A 22,913-nucleotide genomic window follows, 5' to 3' on the forward strand; every position below is an offset into this window, starting at 1 on the left:
GGTTATTCAAAAATCAGATTGTGTTTAAGTAATCTGTGTAAATCCTTATTTTAAATGCTTTTTATTATTACGAAATTATGTTCACAATATATCTTATATCTATTTTATTAGCTACTGATCTACTGATCATTTTCTATTTTACAATTTTAATTTAATTTTGTAAGTAATCATAGTATTACATTATTATAATGTTAATATGTACAGCGTAATAGGAAAAAGATTTCAAAAACCTATTTACAATTCTTCTAAATATTCATAATAGATTTTATACATGTATAATATTTAAACAAAAGGTTATTCAAAAATCAGATTGCGTTTAAGTAATCTGTGTAAATCCTTATTTTCAATGCTTTTTATTATTACGAAATTATGTTCACAATATATCTTATATCTATTTTATTAGCTACTGATCTACTGATCATTTTCTATTTTACAATTTTAATTTAATTTTGTTATTAATCATAGTATTATATTATTATAATGTTAATATGTACAGCGTTATAGGAAAAAGAGCTCAAAAACCTATTTACAATTCTTCTAAATATTCATAATAGATTTTATACATGTATAATATTTAAACAAAAGGTTATTCAAAAATCAGATTGTGTTTAAGTAATCTGTGTAAATCCTTATTTTAAATGCTTTTTATTATTACGAAATTATGTTCACAATATATCTTATATCTATTTTATTAGCTACTGATCTACTGATCATTTTCTATTTTACAATTTTAATTTAATTTTGTAAGTAATCATAGTATTATATTATTATAATGTTAATATGTACAGCGTAATAGGAAAAAGAGCTCAAAAACCTATTTACAATTCTTCTAAATATTCATAATAGATTTTATACATGTATAATATTTAAACAAAAGGTTATTCAAAAATCAGATTGCGCTTAAGTAATCTGTGTAAATCCTTATTTTCAATGCTTTTTATTATTACGAAATTTTTGTTCACAATACATCTTATATCTATTTCAATAGCTACTGATCTACTGATCATTTTCTATTTTACAATTTTAATTTAATTTTGTTAGTAATCATATTATTATATTATTATAATGTTAATATGTACAGCGTAATAGGAAAAAGAGCTCAAAAACCTATTTACAATCCTTATAAATGCTCATAATACATCTAATACATAATATTAATTAAAGACTCTCTAAAGTCGTCGACCTAAAGCAGATTGTGTTTAGGTAATGTGTGTTTATACCTGAAGGGTATAGACATTTTGTTGTAATCACCGAGACTCTTCACAAGTGTGTTAGTTAGTATGGTTATTGGTGATTCTGCCATATAATCTACTGGTTAGTTTGTTAGTAATGTCTGTAACAAACGGAATATTATTTATGGCATGCAGTTTTTTCAAGTTAGTATATATGGGTGTATTATAAATTATTTTTAGGGATTTATTTTGTATTACTTGGAGCTTAGAAAGGTTAGTATTCGAGACGTTATTCCTTATTAAACTGTGTCTAATGATAGTATTTATAAACAATTTCGTAAAGCTCTACATACATTCGCTGAGTGTGTGTGTGTGTGTGGGTCGGAAAAGTTTGCGGAAAACGCCCATAAAATGCGTGCCCCAATTATTTTCACCACATCATAAAACAATACAATCACGATTAATTGTTTATCGGCACGATTGTGTCGTTGTGCGTGCGTGGTAACCTTTGGAAGAATGATGATGTGATGTAGTATGGCAGACGAGTCACCTCGTGGGCCCATGGCGATCTCCTCTGGACCACCACCACCACCACCACCACCATCACAATTCACCATCTGACCCATCAGAGGTACCAGGGTCTGCCCACGGCGGCCACCGAACTGTATAAATACTGAGGATGACACTGCCACAAGCATCATAAGTCAACCATTGTGCTTTACGTGCAAACGTCTTTCTCTCGTGCCACATCCACTCGACCCTATACCCACTCAATATGAAGTTCCTCGTAAGTTCAAACCTGGAAAACTACACCAGATGCTGTTCGCGCTTTTTTCACAAGTCGTATCGTGAAAAGCTCTCATGTTTAAAGTTGTGATCCGGTTTGAGCGGCCGAAAGCGCGCGCTTCTGAGAAAAACTGGTTCTAAGTTGTGTCAAATTGCGAGTGAAAATTCGTACAACGATTTTCACAAAACGCCTTATTCTAAGTGAAAATTGTGCTATTCTAGTGAATTTAAAAATAGCTCTCATCGTTCAAAATCGTTTTAAAGAAAATTGTTCATTTTCTGATTTTATTATAAATTGATGCAAATAATAATATTACATTCATTGATTAATTTGGCATTTTCTTTAGATAATATACACTGATTTGGTTGATTTTATTTTTATAAATAATTATTTAAAAATATTATATGAATTCAAGTCAATGTTTGATACTACATATAAGTCTGATATAAAACTTCTGTTTATTCTATATAACATCTAATGTAGTAAAATCAAGCTAAAATATGATTCTTCAATTCTATAAAGCATCAATAAATCAGAATGTATTTTTAAAAGCTTTCAAATATTCTCTTGTTGTATTAAATTCGTTTCAATTTATTTACTGCAACTTAAAATCTAACGCTAAATTTAATTTTAAAAATTTTTTGTAATAATAACCATGCTTTCTTTCACAGTATTTATTATGCTAATTGTTTTTTTTTTAACATTAATTAGGTTGTTTGCTTCGCTCTTTTCGCCGTCGCTCTCTCAGCTCCCCAATCTGGCCCATCTACAGAACCCATTCCGATTTTAAAACAAGAGCAAGAAATCAACCCAGATGGTTCCTACAAATGGAGGTAAGCATTAAATTACCCACAGTATCAATAAAAAATTCAAAACACATCGGTCGATTAGAATAACTTGCAAAACTAGTTAAAATGCTCATCATAAAGTTGGAAACGCATTTGCATCGATCATTAAATATAACATGGTTCGAAACGCAAATTCCGAATTTCACCACAATGGTGTTTCTCAACAGCAGCGCGTTGATTGATTTGATTTCATAAAATTTTCTCGAACTTTAGATTTTATTATGAAAATATGTATGTTTTGACGCCAAATATCACGGCCAAACATACATATATTGTATTGCACAATAATACTGCGACTCAAGTCTAACTTTTATGTAACATTATATACACTGTTCGATAATGTTTCGGGATTCATCTCTCGGTTAATTGCGGCTAATGTTCAAATCGTTCACCACAAATCAAGTCCATAGGTCTGACCTGTAACATAATAGTGTAGGTGTTGAGTCACAGACATGACTTACGGCCACAATAGATTCTAACACAAATTACTTTAGCCCAGAATTGAGACGCTTCTAACAGTTGCGGATCACGCAAGGCCAAAACCAAGCGATTAGCTCAAATAAAAACGGCAATGTTAAAAATTAAAATTAGCTCAACGTTTTCAATGAGTGTTGCTTGCTATTAATAATGTAATTGACCAAATTTTACGCTCATTAAAGACGTGCAAAAATGCCGCGATTGTGCAACGGACGATCTCTCCTTGTTAAACGTCGCAAGGAAAGTGCATCTCGATTGTTCGCATAGGTTTGTGCAGCATCCTCTGTTATTTGCATACGTAATGTCAACATTAACATTAACGTTATCACACCGACATCTCTCTGGACTTTGGCCTCTGGATGGGAAAACAAAGAGCTTACGAAGACGTCTGTTGTGTACGTGCTGATATTCGAGCGGCTCTACCCATTAGTGAAATTATCACTTTCGTCTCGAAACCGAGAGTAAATCATATAAATTAAATGGAACGCGTTAAAGTCGAGAATGTTTTCGAAAATTACAATGCACGATGTGTGATCGCTCGAAACGACACATCTCTGTTTATTGTGATCGTAATGAGAGCTTTGAAAAAGCTCAATAAAAGCAAAACGAAATTGCACACTCGTCAAAGGCTAAAAATGTGGCGTAACAAGTTTTTAAAGCGTTAAAAGCATTATTATCTATCATTCCTCTTGCTTTTCTTAAACAATATATCATTGCGAAATTTGAAACATGCGGTGGCGCAAACGCCTACTCGATACGCGAAAAAATCATGCAAACGTTCATTTGAAAGTTATTTTGAACATTATAAATCTTTAAAGAAAGTTTCACCTTTGTGTTATCCGTCAAAAAATTTTGATGTATAATATCGCTGCTATCTAAAATATTTTTAAACTCCGAACGATCCTAATCGCTTTTTTATATAATATAATCTAAACATCTCCGTAAATTACATGTAGCATTTTTTATTGTTAACAATATTGCAAATAGGTAATAACAGGAACTGTAAAATATAAGCCTGTCGATCATAAATCAATACCTGTAATAAATTTGAAAAAAGTTTTTCACATTAGCATTTAATTGGTACTAATCAATTCAAATATTAATATATTACCCTATTTAAAATACTATAATATCATTTTTTTTATACGTCCATATATTATCAGTTTCATACATTATTAGTAATAATATCATAAATTTAACATTTGCTAAAGGAAGACATGTTATTATGTAAAAGAAAATATACTAAACACGCCAAGTGCATTTGAACGTTCTTACAATACAGATATGTATATTCAATATATTATACATACATACATATGAGCCGCTATATTTAAAAGTGAAGGAAGTCCAATTTTAAGTTCCAACAATACTATTTCAGCTTAACTTAATTCACAAATTGTTATCACTGCTTTCATTTCGATATATCCAGAATCTTGGAAAAGGAGAATAAACTTATTACAAGCCATCAGTATTTTTGAATATTTAAAAACGCAAAACATTATATTTAATATTTTGCGATATATTTTTCGAAATCAAGAAAATTGAATTTACGCCACTTACAAATATGTATATCGGCTCAATCATGCAAAATATAAATGCTTCTAAAAATAGTACGAAATTTTTATAGTCTTTTAATGGCAGGCTGAATAGATGCAGTTTTCATTAGAATCATCATTATATCATTTATTTCTAGGCTTATGTATTTTATTCATTGGTTTGAATAAAGCGTATTATCGCCTCGATGAGTTTGGCCAAGTGTAAATTGCTCTTTTGGAAAGTTAGCTTCATCTATCATCGTCATAGTCTTCAGGCAAGTTTCAAGAAACGATTGAAAAATATACAAGAACTAACATACGAGTTTTGTTCGTTTGATAGTATAGAACAATTTAAATGAACTAATGTAATAGTTTCTGCATATACTTGAGAATCTCTGAATCAAATCAATGACACACTTAAATTCATGCATTTTCACCAAGTTGTCCAATAAATAGACGGCGCGAATGATATTTTCCATTGAAGTGCATAAAACGCAATGATCGTTATGTCGGTTGACCTTTGGGTTAAATTGCCACCGCTCATCTTCGCCCAGTATACTGCAAATAGGTACCACATATGTATGTAATAAGTGCCTCCTAAGTCACACTATTGCAACGATAATTTATATGTTATATAAAGGATTATGTCTTTCGCGAAGGCGGGCAAATTTTACATGAAAATCTAAATGTCGTACTCCATTACACAATGACAGGCCAGCAGATAGATGATGGACACGATACGTTTGTCGGCAATGTTGTATTGTCATCAGTCGAGAAAGTAAAAGAAGAGATTGTATACCATTTTCTACGAATCATCGTTACGTTTTGAGGCGAGTTTGTTACCTTTTGCAGTCGTGACACCATTGTTGGGCTTTGATTTATCGCTGGTCAACATTTCAGTCTACTCCAGTAGTGTTACGAGACTTCCATTCAAACTTTTAATATAAATTTATAGGGGCCAAAGTTTATTGGGTTTCGCCTGATGTTTTTAAACGTAGAATCACAAACAAAATACAGAAGGATTTATTGCAAAATTAAATGACCAAAGCTGCTCTCTAACAAACCATTGATTTGTATATGTAATGAATGCATTGTGATCATCATTGAAATTTATATTCAACTTTGACGCAATACAAACTGACTGTAAATCACTCAGCAGCTAAATTTTATCATTAAAATCATCATTCTACTATTTAATCATTTAAGTATTATTGCTATGCTAGAGATGATCTGGGATTTGTAGTGATTTTATAGTTGACATACTTTATGTGTGTCATAATTTTACTTTACAATTTTACACCCGGTACTCTGGATGGGCTTCAGTCTTTTTTTCTGAATCTGAATTCAACAATGACAAAGATATTGCAACATGCAGGCCTCCGAAACGGTTTCCATGTCTTTCAATGTGATGGATGGATGGCACTAAGAAGCGTGGCATACTTCGAGACCTACCGCAAATTTTACGTAATCTTACAATGGGAAAGAATTTCTACCTTTGACCTCTGACGAAGAAAATGAATGTTAAATCGTCGCAATCTTTCGATGTTCGGGAACGTAAAAAGTGAAAATAATTAATTGTTCGGAAAGTCATTTTGCACAACCTCGTGTAAGATGATGCATGTATTCGAGTATATAATATTATTCATACATATTTATCGGCTTGATTTTATATTACACCGTTCGTAATTTTGAGTATTAAATTCATAAATCAATCGAATGAAAGCCAGTTGTGAATACGCGTGTCGTATGTAAAGGGCTGCATATTATTTCGCACTTTGTTGAATTTATTTGCGATTTGAGTACTTCAATTCAAGAAGAATTATATGTATAAGGAAATTGTAAGTTTAATGATAAAATTTAATATCAAAATATCTGCAGACTTTTATGTTATCCAATGTAGGCATGGAATATTTTAAAGATTCATATGAAAATAATTCATCGAATCTCCATTTATTTTTTTGATAATTTGGAATATTTTTAAGATCTTTCTTTAGGAATTTGTAACAATTGGCGGATTTAAGTTTGTAGACTAAGGTCTAAGTTAGAGTACTGTGAGATAGAATCCCAAATTCAGTGGTTCTAAACTATTTGTTTGTAAACAATACATTACAAACAAATGGTTTAGTTAAATATTAATAATTAAAACTAAACGAATTCCTTTCTTATGATAATAGTTACGAAACTGGAAACGGAATCGCAGCTGAAGAACAAGGCTTCCTGAAGAATGCTGGAGATCCTGAAAAAGAAGCTCAAGTAGCCCAAGGACAATACCAATACACTGACAATGAAGGCAATGTAAGTATAGTCGATAAATAGATAAATAAAAATGCACGACTCATTGTATTTCAATTTAAAAGTACAAAAAAAATAATAATACAGCAACAGATAATTGACTAATTTCATGAATGGTACTAATGGAGTATTTTTTAGCACTGCTCTTATATTCGATAACATAATAAATAACGTAAGAATGAAACATCGTTGTGTATTAAGCCCTCTCATTAAAGTCGTATTAAATGAATAAATATTGAAATGCGCCGAAACACGTACCGAAATTACATTACAAAATATGATTTTGAAACATTGCGTGGATTTTTATCGAAGTTTGAAAGATCATGAACCCGCTGGTCAGATTGCACAAAACGGCAATTCTCAATATACATATACACATGAACGTATATAAAGTAAAGGATTTCCTTTGAAAATTTCAACATTCTTTGTCAAATAAGAATAAAGCTCACCTTCAAGCCTCATAAGTCATAACCACTTGAAAGTGATCGCAACTGTATATGTACATTTTAATTTCAATGACATTATATAAAAAAAAATATGAACTATAATGACATTCATTGTATGAAAGATATTTCGTTACTTAAACTGTGTATAAACGAATATACAGAATGCATCCGTTTTGTCATCATCGACACGATACAATCATGAGCCAAAAATGTACTTGCATTGTAAACTGTCTGAATGTTTGTTCAAATTTCAGAAATATCTGTTCATCTGTGTTCCATTTCTAATTTAACTATTTTGCAGGTATTCCGTGTGACCTACATCGCTGATGAAAATGGTTTCCAACCAACTGGTGATCATTTACCAACCCCACCCCCAATCCCAGAAGCCATCCAGAGGGCGTTAGCATACTTGGCTACTGCTCCACCACAACCAGAAGACCAGCAATAAATAAACCGAAAAAATATGTAAAATATGTATGTTATATATATATTTGATAATATAAAATAAAACTATGTGTATTATGTATATTAATATGAGTGCATTTTGATATTGTAAGTTATATTATGATTGTATATAAAATGAAAAAATAAAAGCAATGTAAATGATATTCAAATTAATTCAGTCTTTTAGCATTTTTCCTAAAACACATATATGTATGTATATTACGGTTTTGACATTTGATGCAAATAAAATTTGATTACAAATAGTTATCGTTAAAGCTATGAAAACTTTCAGGCATAATTTCCACAATACTACTTAAATTTTTTCTTTTCTTTTTTGAACTTTTTTACACCGTCATTAAAACGAAATAATAAAAACTGCATCGATGCAAAATGAAAAATCAATAATTAAAAAATTTAAAATTAATATAATATTATAAAAAACGGTAGGTTTTATTTATAAACAAAGGTCGAATTGACTGGCATTGTTTGGGTCAGTGAAAGTAGAAAAAAGCGTTTGCATACATTTTGGTGAAATTTAAATTATAATATATATAAAAACGGTATGTATGTATGTGGCGGACGCGTGGACAAGTATGGAGATTTCAAAAAAACAAATTTTAGAATATCAGGGGTGTAAGCTATGTATAGGGATGTAGCGTGACGACCAATCGTGTCGACGAAACGCACGAAAGTGGGTATCGGGGAAGTGGGGGGAGGGGGGGTGGAGCGCCTGACATGTGCTCCCGATATTGAGCGAGTTGGAACGGGTGGCGTCAGCGTCAGATGTGCTAGGTGGGAGAGTATACACACACACACACACACAAACTTCATTGATCATTTTGAACGGGTGAACAGGTTTGGATCGGCGAGCGTGTAATGCGCGCACTCAACTTTTTACTATTGATATGTGCGCGCGCCTATAAATTACCTTACATTATATTTATATACAACATGTAACTGTATTTTAATTCGTGTATCAATTCCTTACCGAAACCACCCATTGAAAACAACGGGCACAACACTAGTAATGGTATATGTAATAAACCAAATATTTACTCTAGTAAATATTTGGTATTTGTAATAAACCAAATATTTACTCTAGTAAATAAATCTATTTAGTGGTTCTAAATTGAAACAAAGATTCAACTTCAGATGATCGTCTCCATAAGTGTATTTAAATATGAAGTATTTTTTGTAAACATATGATATTTTGATAGCGATTAAGTTATTTCATCCAATCGGAATAAATTTCAACAGACAAAAAAAAATTAACAATAGCTCGTTTGGAATCGCACGTGATGATTGCCGTTTTTTATTGCTCGTCATTTTTTCCACACTCGCATATTATGTATATTCGTTTGCGTCTAACGCCAGTGCAAATTATTTATGATTATGTTTGTTATTTACAATCGAAGAGTACTATTCTGTGGGTCAATGCGTGATTTTTTAAGACAAGAGGAGTCACAATTTCGCAACGGCGGGCACTCGGACGACTTTCGGCCTTTGGTCCAGACATTTGAAGCTGCGTGCTAGATTATGCGTCCATTAATAATTCGTATCTTTAACATCGTTGCTTAACATTTGGACGGGTTACGAAGCTGACGACGTGAAAAAAGTGTCAAAATTCCACAGAAAACATACCACATTTGACAATGAGATTGTTCTAATACAGTGGTCGGGAACCTGCGGCTCTTCTTTACTTAAATATATACATTTCAAAATTAAAGTCACAGTGTTATGAAATTCGAAGACTTTATTTATTTAAAAAAATGTAATTTCCCACGATACCATTACGGGCTGCCCCTGAACGACACATGGTAGTTAAACATGTATATTTATCTATATATATAAAAAAATCAATGTTTGTCTATCTGTCTTTCTCGAATAGGCTCCTAAACCACTGAACCGATTACGATGGAACTTTCAGGATTTGTTGTATGCATGTCTGGGAAGATTACTGTGAAAAAAAACGGGATAAAACCTCTTGATAATAATATTCGTAATTATGATTTTATCGACGCGAAGTATGAAGCGCTAGTGTGTAGTTAAGGAAATGTTTACGTTGGTAACCGACTTGCGCGCACGCATTGCCAACGTACTATAAAAAATGACTTCTTAAACGAAAAACATGTGAACTGTATAAGAGGTATGTAAAAATTGGCAAACTCTGATAGGAAACGATCGACTTGAAGTCACAAATATCTGACCAAAGTCGAGGTCGACTCACGGGATTGAACCCGGCAAAATCCAACCACCGACCCATGCTGCTGGCAAAACTAATGCATCTATATATATATATATATATATATATATATATATATATATATATATATATATATATATATATATATATATATATATATATATATATATATATAAATCAATGTTTGTCTGTCTGTCTGTCTCGAATAGGCTCCTAAACCAAAAAACTGATTAAGATGGAACTTTCAGGATTTGTTGTATGCATGTCCGGAAAGATTACTGTGAAACAAAAGGGAAAAAACCTCTCAATAATAATATTCGTAATTACGATTTTATTGACGCGAAAGTATGAAGCGCCAGTGTGTAGTTAAGGAAATGTTTACGTTGGTAACCAACTTGCGCGCACGCATTACCAACGTACTAATAAATTACGTACCACTCATACCAACCTGACATTACGTACCACTCATAACAATCCTACATATGTATATAAATCAATGTTTGTCTGTCTGTCACGTATGCGTTCCTATACTTTACTATAATTTAATTTGATTATTAGGTATTAATTTGAGACTGAAACATTCACTTATCGAAACGCATAGAGAAACGGGAACGGGAACGGGAATTGAATGTGTTATTGTACGATGGAACGATAGAAGTTTCAGGATTTATTGTATGCATATCCGGGAAGCTTAATGTGAAAAAAAATCGGCCAAAAACAGCAACGGAAACGGGAATAGCGGGAATGAGTGTTATTGCAACGCAATAATTTCAAATGTTTTCGCGTCGAGGCATGCGTTATAAGGGTAAAATAAACAAGTTTTTCCGATAAATGGGAACGAGAACGAGAACGGGAACGGAAACGGGAACGAGAACGGGATTGGTAACGGGAATTGCATACGTTATTGTGGCATTGTAACGCATGCCGGGTTCAGCTAGTAGATTGTAAATTTGAAATCGTATTCAAATGTTGGTGACATAGTGGGTACGAATAGGAACCGTTTCAACAATGTAATCAGATAAATTGGCAAACTCAGATAGGAAACGATTTAATTGGAGTCACAAATATCAGGGCTGTGGAGTCGGAGCATTTCAAGTGGAGTAGGAGTCGGGAAAAATCAACCGATTTCGGCACTTTTTATTATTTTCTTTAATTAATATGTAATATTAAGAGGGCTGTACACCAGCGCCTTGTCCATACAAACGTATTACACTTCTCTCTTCCTCAATAATGGCACTAGAGAAATTATTTTTTAATATGCTATGGATATCCACCATTGGCATGATTTTGTGGTTTTATTTTTTTGATTAGTTATTTTTTTATAGAAGTTAGGAGCCGCCAAACATCTATAAAATCGCCAATTTTTTACACCCACGAAAAGAGTCCAGCGTGCTTATTTAACGGTTGATGTTTAAAAAAATATGACCATACAAACATAGAAAATATCTTTCTCATACCGATGATGAAATTTTTTTTAAAATTGGTCCAGTTTCCGAGGAGAAAACTGGAGAATACGAAACCTCAATTTTGTTGATTTAAAATATATATTATCTGGTCGAGGCGCAACTGTCGCATTCACTTAATATATATATATATATATATATATATATATATATATATATATATATATATATATATATATATATATATATATATATATATATATATATATATATATATATATATTGATATATATTGTCGCATTCATTCAATATATACATTCACTCAATATATATATCGAAGAAAGGAACGGCAACAAAATTAACGTTTCGGGTATCCAGCCCTCTTATGGCATGTGTCAATTGGTAAACGGATTATTGCGAAAATTGCGAATACGGAATATCTGGCACTCGAGTTCTCGTTAGTATTATATTTCGCGAGGGTAGCTTTCGATTGATGGAGTGTTTTCGGTGCTAGATGTTCGGTGATCGAGATTTTAGTGACGTGCGCGAGAGCGCTTTTTGCGGAATAATCACTGAACCGTGTCAATTAGTTTTCAATTTTATTGAAGTAAATCCACTATTAAATAAAAATTTAATAATTTATTTATGAAAATACTTTTTTATTCTCATTTTAACTCTTATTTTTCGCATTGATTTATTTGTGTATGAAATTCATACACATACACTATGAATGTACTTACTTTTTATTATTCATACCTAATTGAAAATTACCAATAATTAAATAAATTGTGTTACATGTCAATTTTTAGTGATTTTTTTTTAATTCCTTTAATTTTTTGTTTTTGAAAATCGCTAATATTTTTATTACTAATAATTTTATACGTTGGAAATAAAAGTCGATTTTACTAAAATAGTTCAAGTTGGAGTCGGAGTTTGGAATCGGAGTTAGGGTGGGTATCGAACTCCAATCATAAAATAAAGTCGAAGACGGAGTCGGTAAATTTTGATCCAACTTCACAGCCCTGACAAATATCTGAATCTGACCAGCAGTACTACAGAAAAACTCGGAATAAATTATTTTTCAATCAAGGTCAACCCAGGGTTTGAATCCGGGAACCTCTCAGTGGTCAGGATTAACGCAACAACCGAGCTATACAGTATAGCTCAGTTGATTTGATTTCTCAATGCGAGTTAATTTCCATATTCAATTGTGAACACATTTTTCATTTAAATTTAAATCACAATATGACAACTAACTAAAGACAATATGTATGTGGAAATCATTTTAATTCATAAGTGGTTCTTAGCTTTATATATCAGTTCATGTTTTCAAAAGGTTCAAAGTTGAATCAGTCGAATACAAATTTATTTATTTTTACATAGATATATACCAGGAAGGCCTAACAAGTAGACCCCAATGCGCCTTCCTAGACAATTAATTACAAACATTACAGCACTTTATTACATAAATCGCTGTATTTGGAGAGGCTAAAGAATACAAAATCAACAATCAATTAATTAATGAATTAATTCATAGAGACATCTATGGATTTAGACTTGTACATACATTTTTACATATTGTACATTAATCAAATTCCGATATTTGTGACAGCGGGTAGGTTGATTTTTGCCAATTTGATGAAGAAACCGTTTCAACAATGAAATCAGATAAATTGGCAAACTCTGATAAGAAACGATCGACTTGGAGTCACAAATATCCAAGTCTGATCAGCAGTATTAAAGATTTGCACGGGATTGAACACGGTAACCTCTCGGTGCAAAGCATAAGCGCAACCACCGATCCGTACTGCTGGTTGATATATACATAAATCATTTAAAATTATAATATATACATAAATCATTTCAATTTATAATATTATATGTGTGTATGTATGTATGTAGGTAGTGAATTGCAAATATTTCAATTTTTGCAATTTATTTTATACTCGTTTGAAAAAGATTTCTGATTTCTGATCTGACATATATCAAAATTCCTAAAATGATGTACTTACATATAATATAATACATTTCGAAATTAACATTTCATATATTAACATAAAGCCTATATCGAACACATATAATTTACACTATAATAATAAAAGTGATTTAAGAGTGTGGAAAATCAAAGATGATGACATTGAAAAGTATTATATGTAAGTTGTATATAATATTAACATATGTACATAACAAATATTTGTTTTATATGTTTTATATGAATTTTGTGGAATATCGTTGTGACACTTGTTTGGTAATATTTATATTATCTTATCATATCAAAATGTAATGAATTCACTATACATTTGCCACATGAAAATAAATATATATTATATATCGCCATCTAACGCTTCAAAGCAAAAAATGAGAAGGAATTATGCTTAGAAATTTAGCCACAGATGCCCTAAAAATTTGTATATAATTTAAAAAGTTTTTTGTTAATAATTATTTGAATAACTTAAAATTTGTTCTCATCAAAATTAATGAAATATCTTTACCAAAGGATTTAATTTTTATTTTTCTTGAATAAATTAACCAAAAATCCTGAGTGAGTTGTTATTTAACAAGTCATTTGAACACTTTTCGTTGTATCAGAAGTCATATCAATAAACAATGATGGTCTTCAAGGTTTAATTTTCCATATTAATGATAGGCAGTTATAAATAATTTCGCAATACGCACATTTTAAAAACCAGCCATAATTTATACGAAAAAGTAAAGGATTCTTCGAATTTATAATATCTTTTGGCTAGCATAAACATATAAAAATATAGGTATTTATTCAAATGAACAGACACGACCGTGATTTTTCGATAATTTTATTACTCATTACGTATACAGAACAGGAGACAATTAAAAAGCTAAAAGGAATGGATTTACTAAATTATTTTTTAAGTGTTCGGATGATACTCGAATAACAGATGGCTATTTTACTTATACTTAAAAATTGGAACCCACTTTTCCTGTTTATTTATACCTTTTAATTTTATTTTAAACAGCGTTAACTGTATATATCGTCTTATATACATACATATGTACATTTATAAACTACCTTTATTGTTTTTTGTTCAAACATAAAACATACAAAATTTATGTTTTTATAAAAAGAAGTTTGTGAAAAATTTATTCGCGTCAATTTATAATACAAAAAAATAATAGGCAAATAATTGCTTAATCAGTTATAGCGTCAAATATTACTTTATCAGGAAATGCCAAAAAAATCACATAGTAATGGAATACATAATATTTTCTATGATAATGAATTGCACAATTTACAAGTGAGCATACATATGTACATACATGAATTTAGCATCATTCAATAAAAAAAACTGTTAAATCAAAACGCAAATAAATCATTTCAATTGTATAATACGTACATACATATTTCAATACCACGTACCAAAACTGCCCAAAACTTTTAAAGTAATATACATAACAAACATATAAATCAAGAAGCTATATTCAAATGCAAATCTTTAGCATTGATAAGATAATAATTAATTTTATTTGCAAGAGTGATCAAAGATCTAATAATATTCTAGTATTCATTGGCTTAGTAGAATGATTTATAGGGAAATTGAATGAAAAAGAATGATTCATTTATTTATCTTTCCTGGTGAATCTACAGAGTGGGAAACTGATTGATCTTAACCTTGAACCACAAGATTAAGACAGATATTTATCAAACATGATAAGTTCAATGGAAGTTTTCAGTAAAGAAGGATCAGTAATATAATATAATAAATAAATTGAATTTGAAATATTGTATGTTTTAATATTTGGGGAAAAATACGGTTAAATAACTAAAATCATATTTGCATATATATATTTTGTGAACACATTATCTATGTATATTTTTCATGGATATTAAATTAAATTATTTTTAATAATAAAGTTTGTATTTACAACTTTATCAATCTACTGAAATTTTTATTAAAAAAAAATGAGTACATAGATAAATAATAAAAATAACTACTTTTAAAAATGGACTTTACACTGTATTTTAGGAAATCTAAGAATTAAATAAGTCAATGATTTGTTTGGTCATTATAATATTACCTGTGTACTTAGTAGGGAGTTCATTTTTTCATAATTTCCGTTTACCAGTAATCTGATATTTTTTTACAAATTATCGGTTTACCAATCAACTATTGTTACGTACGCCGCGGATTGAGCGAATTGCACTTAAACCAACGGATATCTGTTATCGGGTTAACTAAGTGCATGCACTTACTTCCAAGGATTATATCTGGACTCTAAGTGCATTTAGGCTAAACAATGACCGTTATTAGTTATTTCTCAGAATCGGTACGGGGAGACCCAATGTCGTGGAAATACATATCCGAATACGTGACTATACAACAGGTAAACAGATTAGGCGTCCTGAGAGATCTACCCTTTATAAGGCGGTACGTAGGCGATATCGTGTAATTCTGGACTGAGCAGTGACACTGCGTGTATCTCCTTAATCATCAATAAATGCTGTGAAACGACTGTTGGCCTTTTACTTGGATCCTCCACCCACCCCTACGCAACACTATCATATTTTCTTTTGTTCTAAATATATTCGACCAAACGCTAATAAATATTTTTTATTCAATAATAAAATATATTGCCTAAAAATAAATATGAGTAGTAATGAATTCTTAGTAAATTCATATTTTATATAGACCTAAAAAATTATACTACTTGTACATACATACGTAATTACGTACAACAATAGACGATGTTTTGTGATCATGCGAAAATTCGACCTTGAGATTATGACTGATTCGAACTCAGAATCGATTACTGATCACGTTTTCATGAACTAGAAAAAATGTGTGTGTGTGTGTGTGTGTGTGTGTATTTTGGGGATTTTTTGAACACCGTTAGTCCTATCGAACTGAAACTTAGTATCGGGTACTGAAATTCTTATCGACATAACTTAAATTTTTTTCAAATTTTAAAGTTGACTGGAAATGTTACCTCCCCTTATAGGTATCCTCTTTTTTTTAAGTTTTTGAATTCAATTATCTCCCAAACCGCTAACTGAATCGGACTGAAATTTTTTTACCTGTAATAGAAATAATAATCTTTATAACCCTATATTTTTATCTGAGCCGGAAGTAGTACTTTTAGTTTAGAGAATCGAGACTTTTTATGTTTTTCTCAGAAACCTTTTGGTTTATTGAATTAAAAGCAAATTTCCAAGTTATGTATAAAATCTGGTAAGTATCCGTCAACCGGAAGTGGCAGTTTACTCTTGTTCGATTTTTCTTCCACTATTTTTTTGACCCTATAAATATGTGTATTCTTTACGAAAAAATTCAAGTATGATTCTTGTTTCAATGTGATGTAAATAAAAAAAAATTAAAAAATGTTGTGCCCACTATTCTGTCCACGCCCCTCAACGTATCAAGCTGAAAATTTATATTTGAATTTTTTATGTACTAACTTAGAGCTGATAAAGTTTTGGTCTGAATTCGCAAACCGGAAGTAGTATTTTTTTTTAAAACAATATTTCATTATTTTATTTTGACCTTTTAAATTATTTTAATCTTTTTGATATTTAATGTATGTAATACTGATTTTAAGTAATAAAAAAAATTAAACAAAATTCGACAGCCGGAAGTAGAATTTTTGTCTTATGCAAGTTTCCATACATTTGCGCTCAATTTGTATCGAAAATGCTGTCTTAGCTATTATTAGTAGTTCATAATGCTGCCGGTATGTGTGAATGTGTCTGTACGGTTTAATATAGAATTTTGTTTTGTGACTTTCTTATATTCCTCAAATACATAGATAAAGTCATTGGTTGGTCACATCCGAATTTTTTTATTCTTCGTCTATGAAAATAACAGCGAAGAAAACATAATGTATTCACATTCTGATTGTTGTGATCTAATTTTTCAAGTAACTCTTTCAGTTTTATTTCATTACATCAAAAAAGCAATTTCATTTCTCTTTATTTTTTACTTCTGCGTAGGTTCCTTTCCAAAACTGATTTTATTATTCTTAATAGCTAACTGAAGCCTTTATTTTACTGATTAAAAACCTTTTAGTCGTAGGTTGAAGTACTAGAATGTCACCATCGGAATCTGAAATTGATAGTTTTCCTACATCTTCCTTGTAGATCCGTTCTATAATTTCTACTATTATTTTCATTATTGTATACTAAGCCCGCTTTAAAGGTCACGGAATTTGACCCTTAAAGCCCTCAATATGAGGCCACCACCCCCCGACGAATACAGTCCAAGAGACCCTTTCGTCGGAGTTTCGTCATTATTGTATATGTATATTTCTTCTCCTTGACGAAGCACTAGGTCGAACCAGTGTTTTAAGAAGATAAAATAAAGGAGAGCAGTGTGATAAAACGCAGCGAAAATGTTTTGTCAATTTACTTAATTTAATTTAAAAGTAATAATTTACCGATAAATGATCGAGCTTTTTTTAGGGCCATTTACCGGTAAACCGGTTTACCGGAAATGGATTGGATAAAATCAAATTTTACCTCAAGATTATTTGTTATTTCCATTTTTTATTTATCTACATACATATTTATTTATTTATTTAACATATTAGCCACAGTGACATTACAGAGATCTCCAACGCGTCGCTGTGGCCGGTCATTCAGTAATAATAACTTGATAACAGTAATAATAACTTATAATAATAACAATATTAACACAACATCATTAAAATCATAAAATCATAAAAAAAAAAGAAAAAAACATAGATAAAGTAATAACAATCATTAATATTTATAATAGGCAAAATAAACCACTGGCATTCCTCAACAACCACTCAACCAGATTAGTATATTTTATATTGAAGAGGTCAATTTCACCAGAAATCCTGTTAAGCAGATATATCGCTCTAGATATAGGAGCCGTTGACAACATATTTGTGCGAGCCACAGGAGGAACAAACAAATCACGATTTCTCAAGTCCCTGAATTTACATGGTGCATTAAACCTAAATTCCTTTAGAACCTGAGGATTGTGTATTATCCCATTCAACAGCTTAAAAAAGTGCCTTCCCAGTAACATATTCCGACGAGACTCAAATGAGTTGAAACCTAACACCCCTAATAAGAATGCACTAGGATATAGCCAAGGATAATAACCATATGTATAGTATATCAGAGGTTTTTAATCAATGGTCCACAGACCCCTATCAACTTGATATCCATCTTTTGAATACTCTCATCTAAGAGAGGAATCTATTTATCTTTTAAAAAACTCATTGTAATTGAATTAAGTTTCCGTAATTTAAAACTTTTCTGTAATTATAAAATACTAACTAATTAGCATAGTGTTTCTCAACCTTTTTATACCTTTTATACGGACCATTGATAAATTTTTGCAGACCTGTAACGCAAGCATAAAATATACTACTGTGACGGACATTTTAACGCGGGAATACAACTCTCTCGCTGGGAGAGTTACTGGCGTACAGGGATATGTTTGTTCGTTCTTCCAGGTGTGTTCGTTCTGTAGTGGGGGTCAAAGGGAACGAGTTGACTAACCTGGGATGTCTTGTATTTGTCGTGATAGTTCCTAATTAGAAGTCTTCGTCTCGTCTATAGATGCAGCGCAGCTGTTGTGAAGCTGGCTCTCGGGTCACCTGGTCTGTTTTCCAGCGGCTGATGCTTCTAGGGCTTTCCGGAGCGCTTGGCTACCACGGAAAGGTTAACCCACACGGGGGTAGGAAGCTGCGTGGAGATACAGGTGACGAACTGTTGGAACTCAGGGAAGGGAGTGTTGATACACTCAACCGTCCCGCGGTTCTTCAACAAGATGGCTGATCTCTGGGCGCGTTCTCGATGGGAACGGCTCGGGAGAGATAGAGGGCGGGGCATGCTTGTGCCCGTGGACGACCGAAATGCGAATGAATGAGAGTCTCTTGCCTCCTGCTTTTCGCGGAAAAAAACTCTCAGCCTGTGTTGCCATTTGAAAAAACTAGCAACTGCGGTCAACTGACGGGACGGCTGGGAGAACGTCACGTTACACTACTTATTTAGTTCGAGCTGGATGGCTCGATATTTCTGGATATATATTTTGTTAAGCGAAAGGCAAATTAAATAAAGGGTGATAATGAATTGAACTTAAGTTTGGATTATATTAAATTTCATTAAACTAATGTCCACTCATAAAAAAAATATATCCCATGAAAAATAATTCAACTTTAGTTAAATGTATTCAATGTATAAATAATTTTGACATTCAATAAATGTAATATATTGCATATGAGAAAAACTATTATCACTTTTATTCAATTATTTAACCTAAAAATTGATACTTTGGACTTTTTGTACATGAAAATAAATAATATTGATATTGAAAACCAATCTTTGTAAACGTAGTGAAATATAAAACGCAGCGGGTCAAACTTAGCAATGATTGATTAGTCTCTGCTCGGTTGATTGGCCAATAATTTCTCAGTGTGATAAATTATTGGCCAATAATTGTAGTAATTGCTGATTATTTGTTCTAATAACTGACCAAAATCAACGAAAAGCAATTCAATACAATTCCGACTTCTCAATGAAATCTTTGCTGCTGAACCTGAATGTGATATTTTCAATGAGCGCAGGTTATCGGAGATTATTTTAACCTATTTGTCTGGTAGACTGCGCTCATCATTATTTTCATAATTGAATGTGATGTGTGAGTGCAATTTTGATCTTCTCACTTCGATTTGGGCCTCGCGGGTATGTTTTGTATTTGCAGCTGGTTCTTATATGTATATTGGTGCTAGCTGTAGATACAAGATATTTCCTACTTTTTATTTTATTACGTTTATTTATTGCGTTGCAATTCCAACATAACAATTGTACAATTCCTGTTCCCGTTCTCGTTCACATTCCCGTTACCGTTCTTGTTCCCAATCTCGTTCCCGTTCCACAGACAATAAATTTGATATATAGGTATATATATTTTTTGACGTGGGCCATCCGCTGTGTGTTTATGGTACAGCCTTGAAAGGTCAGTACATTGAAGTGCAAGGTAGGCGCGGCGCGATTATTGTGACACTCGCGGCGTGATGCGTTGAAGGCGGAAGGATAACTTTATTTTCGCGTCAGTAAAATCATAATTGCGAATATTATTATTAAGAGGTTTTTTTTTTCAAAGTAATCTTCCCGGACATGCATACAACAAATCCTGAAAGTTCCATCGTCATCGGTTCAGTTACTTAGGAGACTATTTGAGACACACAGACAGACATTCATTTTTATATAGTATTATATATAGATATAGATTTGATATTTTTACTTTTTCTACTATTATAATGCGATTTTTGTACGATTATGTATAAATATATTTTTCGTTTGTATATACATATGTATGTATATGTACTAGGGTTTCTGATTTCCCGGATTTTGACAATTCCCGGGACACGGGACGGAGCCGGGTATCATTCCCGGGATTCCCGGGATCCCGGGATACATGTAAAAAAAATTTTTTTCCAATTTAATATATTTTTTATCAAATAAAAGAATATTTATTTATTTACGAAAAAATGTAATAAAATTAAACTTACTTAAAGTAGCTTTTTAAGAATACTGAAATAATTAAATGAGAATCCGAAAGCCTAATTCTAGATTCGGTACAAAAATTTCCAGCGCTGGAAAAAACTCTTTCAGTTTCGGTTGAAGTTGGTTTTATTGTTAAAAAGGAACAATTTTTTAAATTATCGGTTTTTTCCTGTCAATATTTATATTTTTATTCATTTTTTAAAGTCCAGGCTATTTTTATTTACGTTATTTTGTATGTTCGTCTTTGATAACTCCTTATTTAATTCTTCATTCATCGTAAAACACACAATTGTTTCATCTTACTCCGAATCTAAAAGAGTTTCTTCCATTGTGGAATTGTCAATACAAGAAGGCTATACTCGCTTCATAATACTTTCACCGTAGGATATACATTCGCTTTTATTACAACATTTAAAGAATGTTTTGTTCGGTATAAAATCAGAATTATTTAAAATTTGTGTTAAAAAAATCAGTTTTAGGCTTCTTCTTTCTTCGATTTTAATTTTTGAGAATATTTTACGATTCTTTGTGTATTTGATTTATTATTTCCTTTTGTGCAGTCGTGAAAATATTGTATTTCTTATATACAATATTGTATATTGTATATAAGAAATCCCGGGACACGAATTTCTTTTGTTCGAATAAAATTCGGACAACAAAAATTCTGTGAATTCCCGGGAATGTCTGTCCCGGGTCGACCCGGGACAGAAACCCTAATATGTACATAGTATGTATATTTTTTATTTTTTTAATTTCTCATTTCGGACCATTGTGGCGTATTAGGAGCTTCTGTAATGCCATAATGGTCCAAAATTAAACTTAGATAAATAACTTATAACTTAGCATCCGAAACTGCCAGACCGAGATGCGAATGACAGATCAACTAGTTTTCATCTTTAGTACTAATTTTCATCTTTAATACTAATTTTCATCTTTAGTACTAATTTTCATCTTTAGTACTAATTTTCATCTTTACTACTAATTTTCATCTTTATTACTAATTTTCAGTTTAGTACTAATTTTCATCGTTGTAGCAGTACCAACGCTATTGCCAACTGAAAATGATCTTTCAGAATAATTCTTACCATTTGATGTAAATTATGAACAATCCAGTCTAAATTCTGACCATCTAATATTTACTCTTCCAGGAATATTTAGTATTTTCGACTGGTTCTTCATATTGTACGAGTCATATATTTTTTTTACTTTTAGGTTTTTACGTATAATATTGGGTGTCTTTCACTATTTTATTTCATACACAAAAACTTTATTAAATAAGTAGTCCGTGACTTGTAAAAGGGTGCACGGAAAAAAAGGCCAAGAAATTTTTAATTTATATGGACGATAGGAACTGCACAATCTTGTTTATTGTCTGATATACGTATAGTTATTGCTAGATTATTCTCCAACCCCATATCTTCTCGCTTGCTTTTCAACTCGCTTGTTAGAAGTAAGCTAGAGTATAACGCGATTGTGTGGAATCCGCATGAAGCAAATTACTCTCTTTTTATCGAAAAAGTGCAAAAAGCATTTCTTCGTTTTCTATATAAGAAAGAGTTTGGGAATTACCCATATCTCTATCCTACTCCTTTCCTTTTGGGCATGCTTGGGTATAATTCCCTTGAACTTCGGAGAAACTTCTCATTAATTCGTTTCGTTCTCCTGCTCTTACGTGGTAATACGTCATGCCCGTTGTTGCTAGAACAATTGGGACTTTATGTACCTAATAATTATGTGCGTGGTAGATATCATAATTTAATGGTTGTACCTTCTGCTTGCACAGTTCTTTTTC

General features: G+C 31.6%; 2 protein-coding genes across 2 annotated transcripts in view; both read left to right on the forward strand.

Moving 5' to 3' along the window:
- Nucleotides 1-22,913, forward strand: part of LOC143916079 (uncharacterized) — a 104,243-nt gene that overhangs the window by 49,238 nt on the left and 32,092 nt on the right. The window lies entirely within an intron of this gene.
- Nucleotides 1,893-8,077, forward strand: LOC143916428 (endocuticle structural glycoprotein ABD-4-like). Its single transcript, XM_077437573.1, has 4 exons — nt 1,893-1,959; nt 2,671-2,792; nt 6,994-7,114; nt 7,859-8,077. Exons 1-4 carry the CDS (start codon nt 1,948-1,950, stop codon nt 8,003-8,005), a joined length of 402 nt encoding a protein of 133 aa, XP_077293699.1. The 5' UTR covers nt 1,893-1,947; the 3' UTR covers nt 8,006-8,077.

The sequence above is a fragment of the Arctopsyche grandis genome, chromosome 1 (genome assembly GCF_051622035.1).
Source record: "Arctopsyche grandis isolate Sample6627 chromosome 1, ASM5162203v2, whole genome shotgun sequence".
Classification (NCBI taxonomy): domain Eukaryota; kingdom Metazoa; phylum Arthropoda; class Insecta; order Trichoptera; family Hydropsychidae; genus Arctopsyche; species Arctopsyche grandis.

Coding starts and splice junctions, on each gene's coding strand:
- LOC143916428 (XM_077437573.1), top strand. Junction 2,793..6,993: donor GATGGTTCCTACAAATGGAG/GTAAGCATTAAA, acceptor TTATGATAATAG/TTACGAAACTGGAAACGGAA. Junction 7,115..7,858: donor ACACTGACAATGAAGGCAAT/GTAAGTATAGTC, acceptor ACTATTTTGCAG/GTATTCCGTGTGACCTACAT.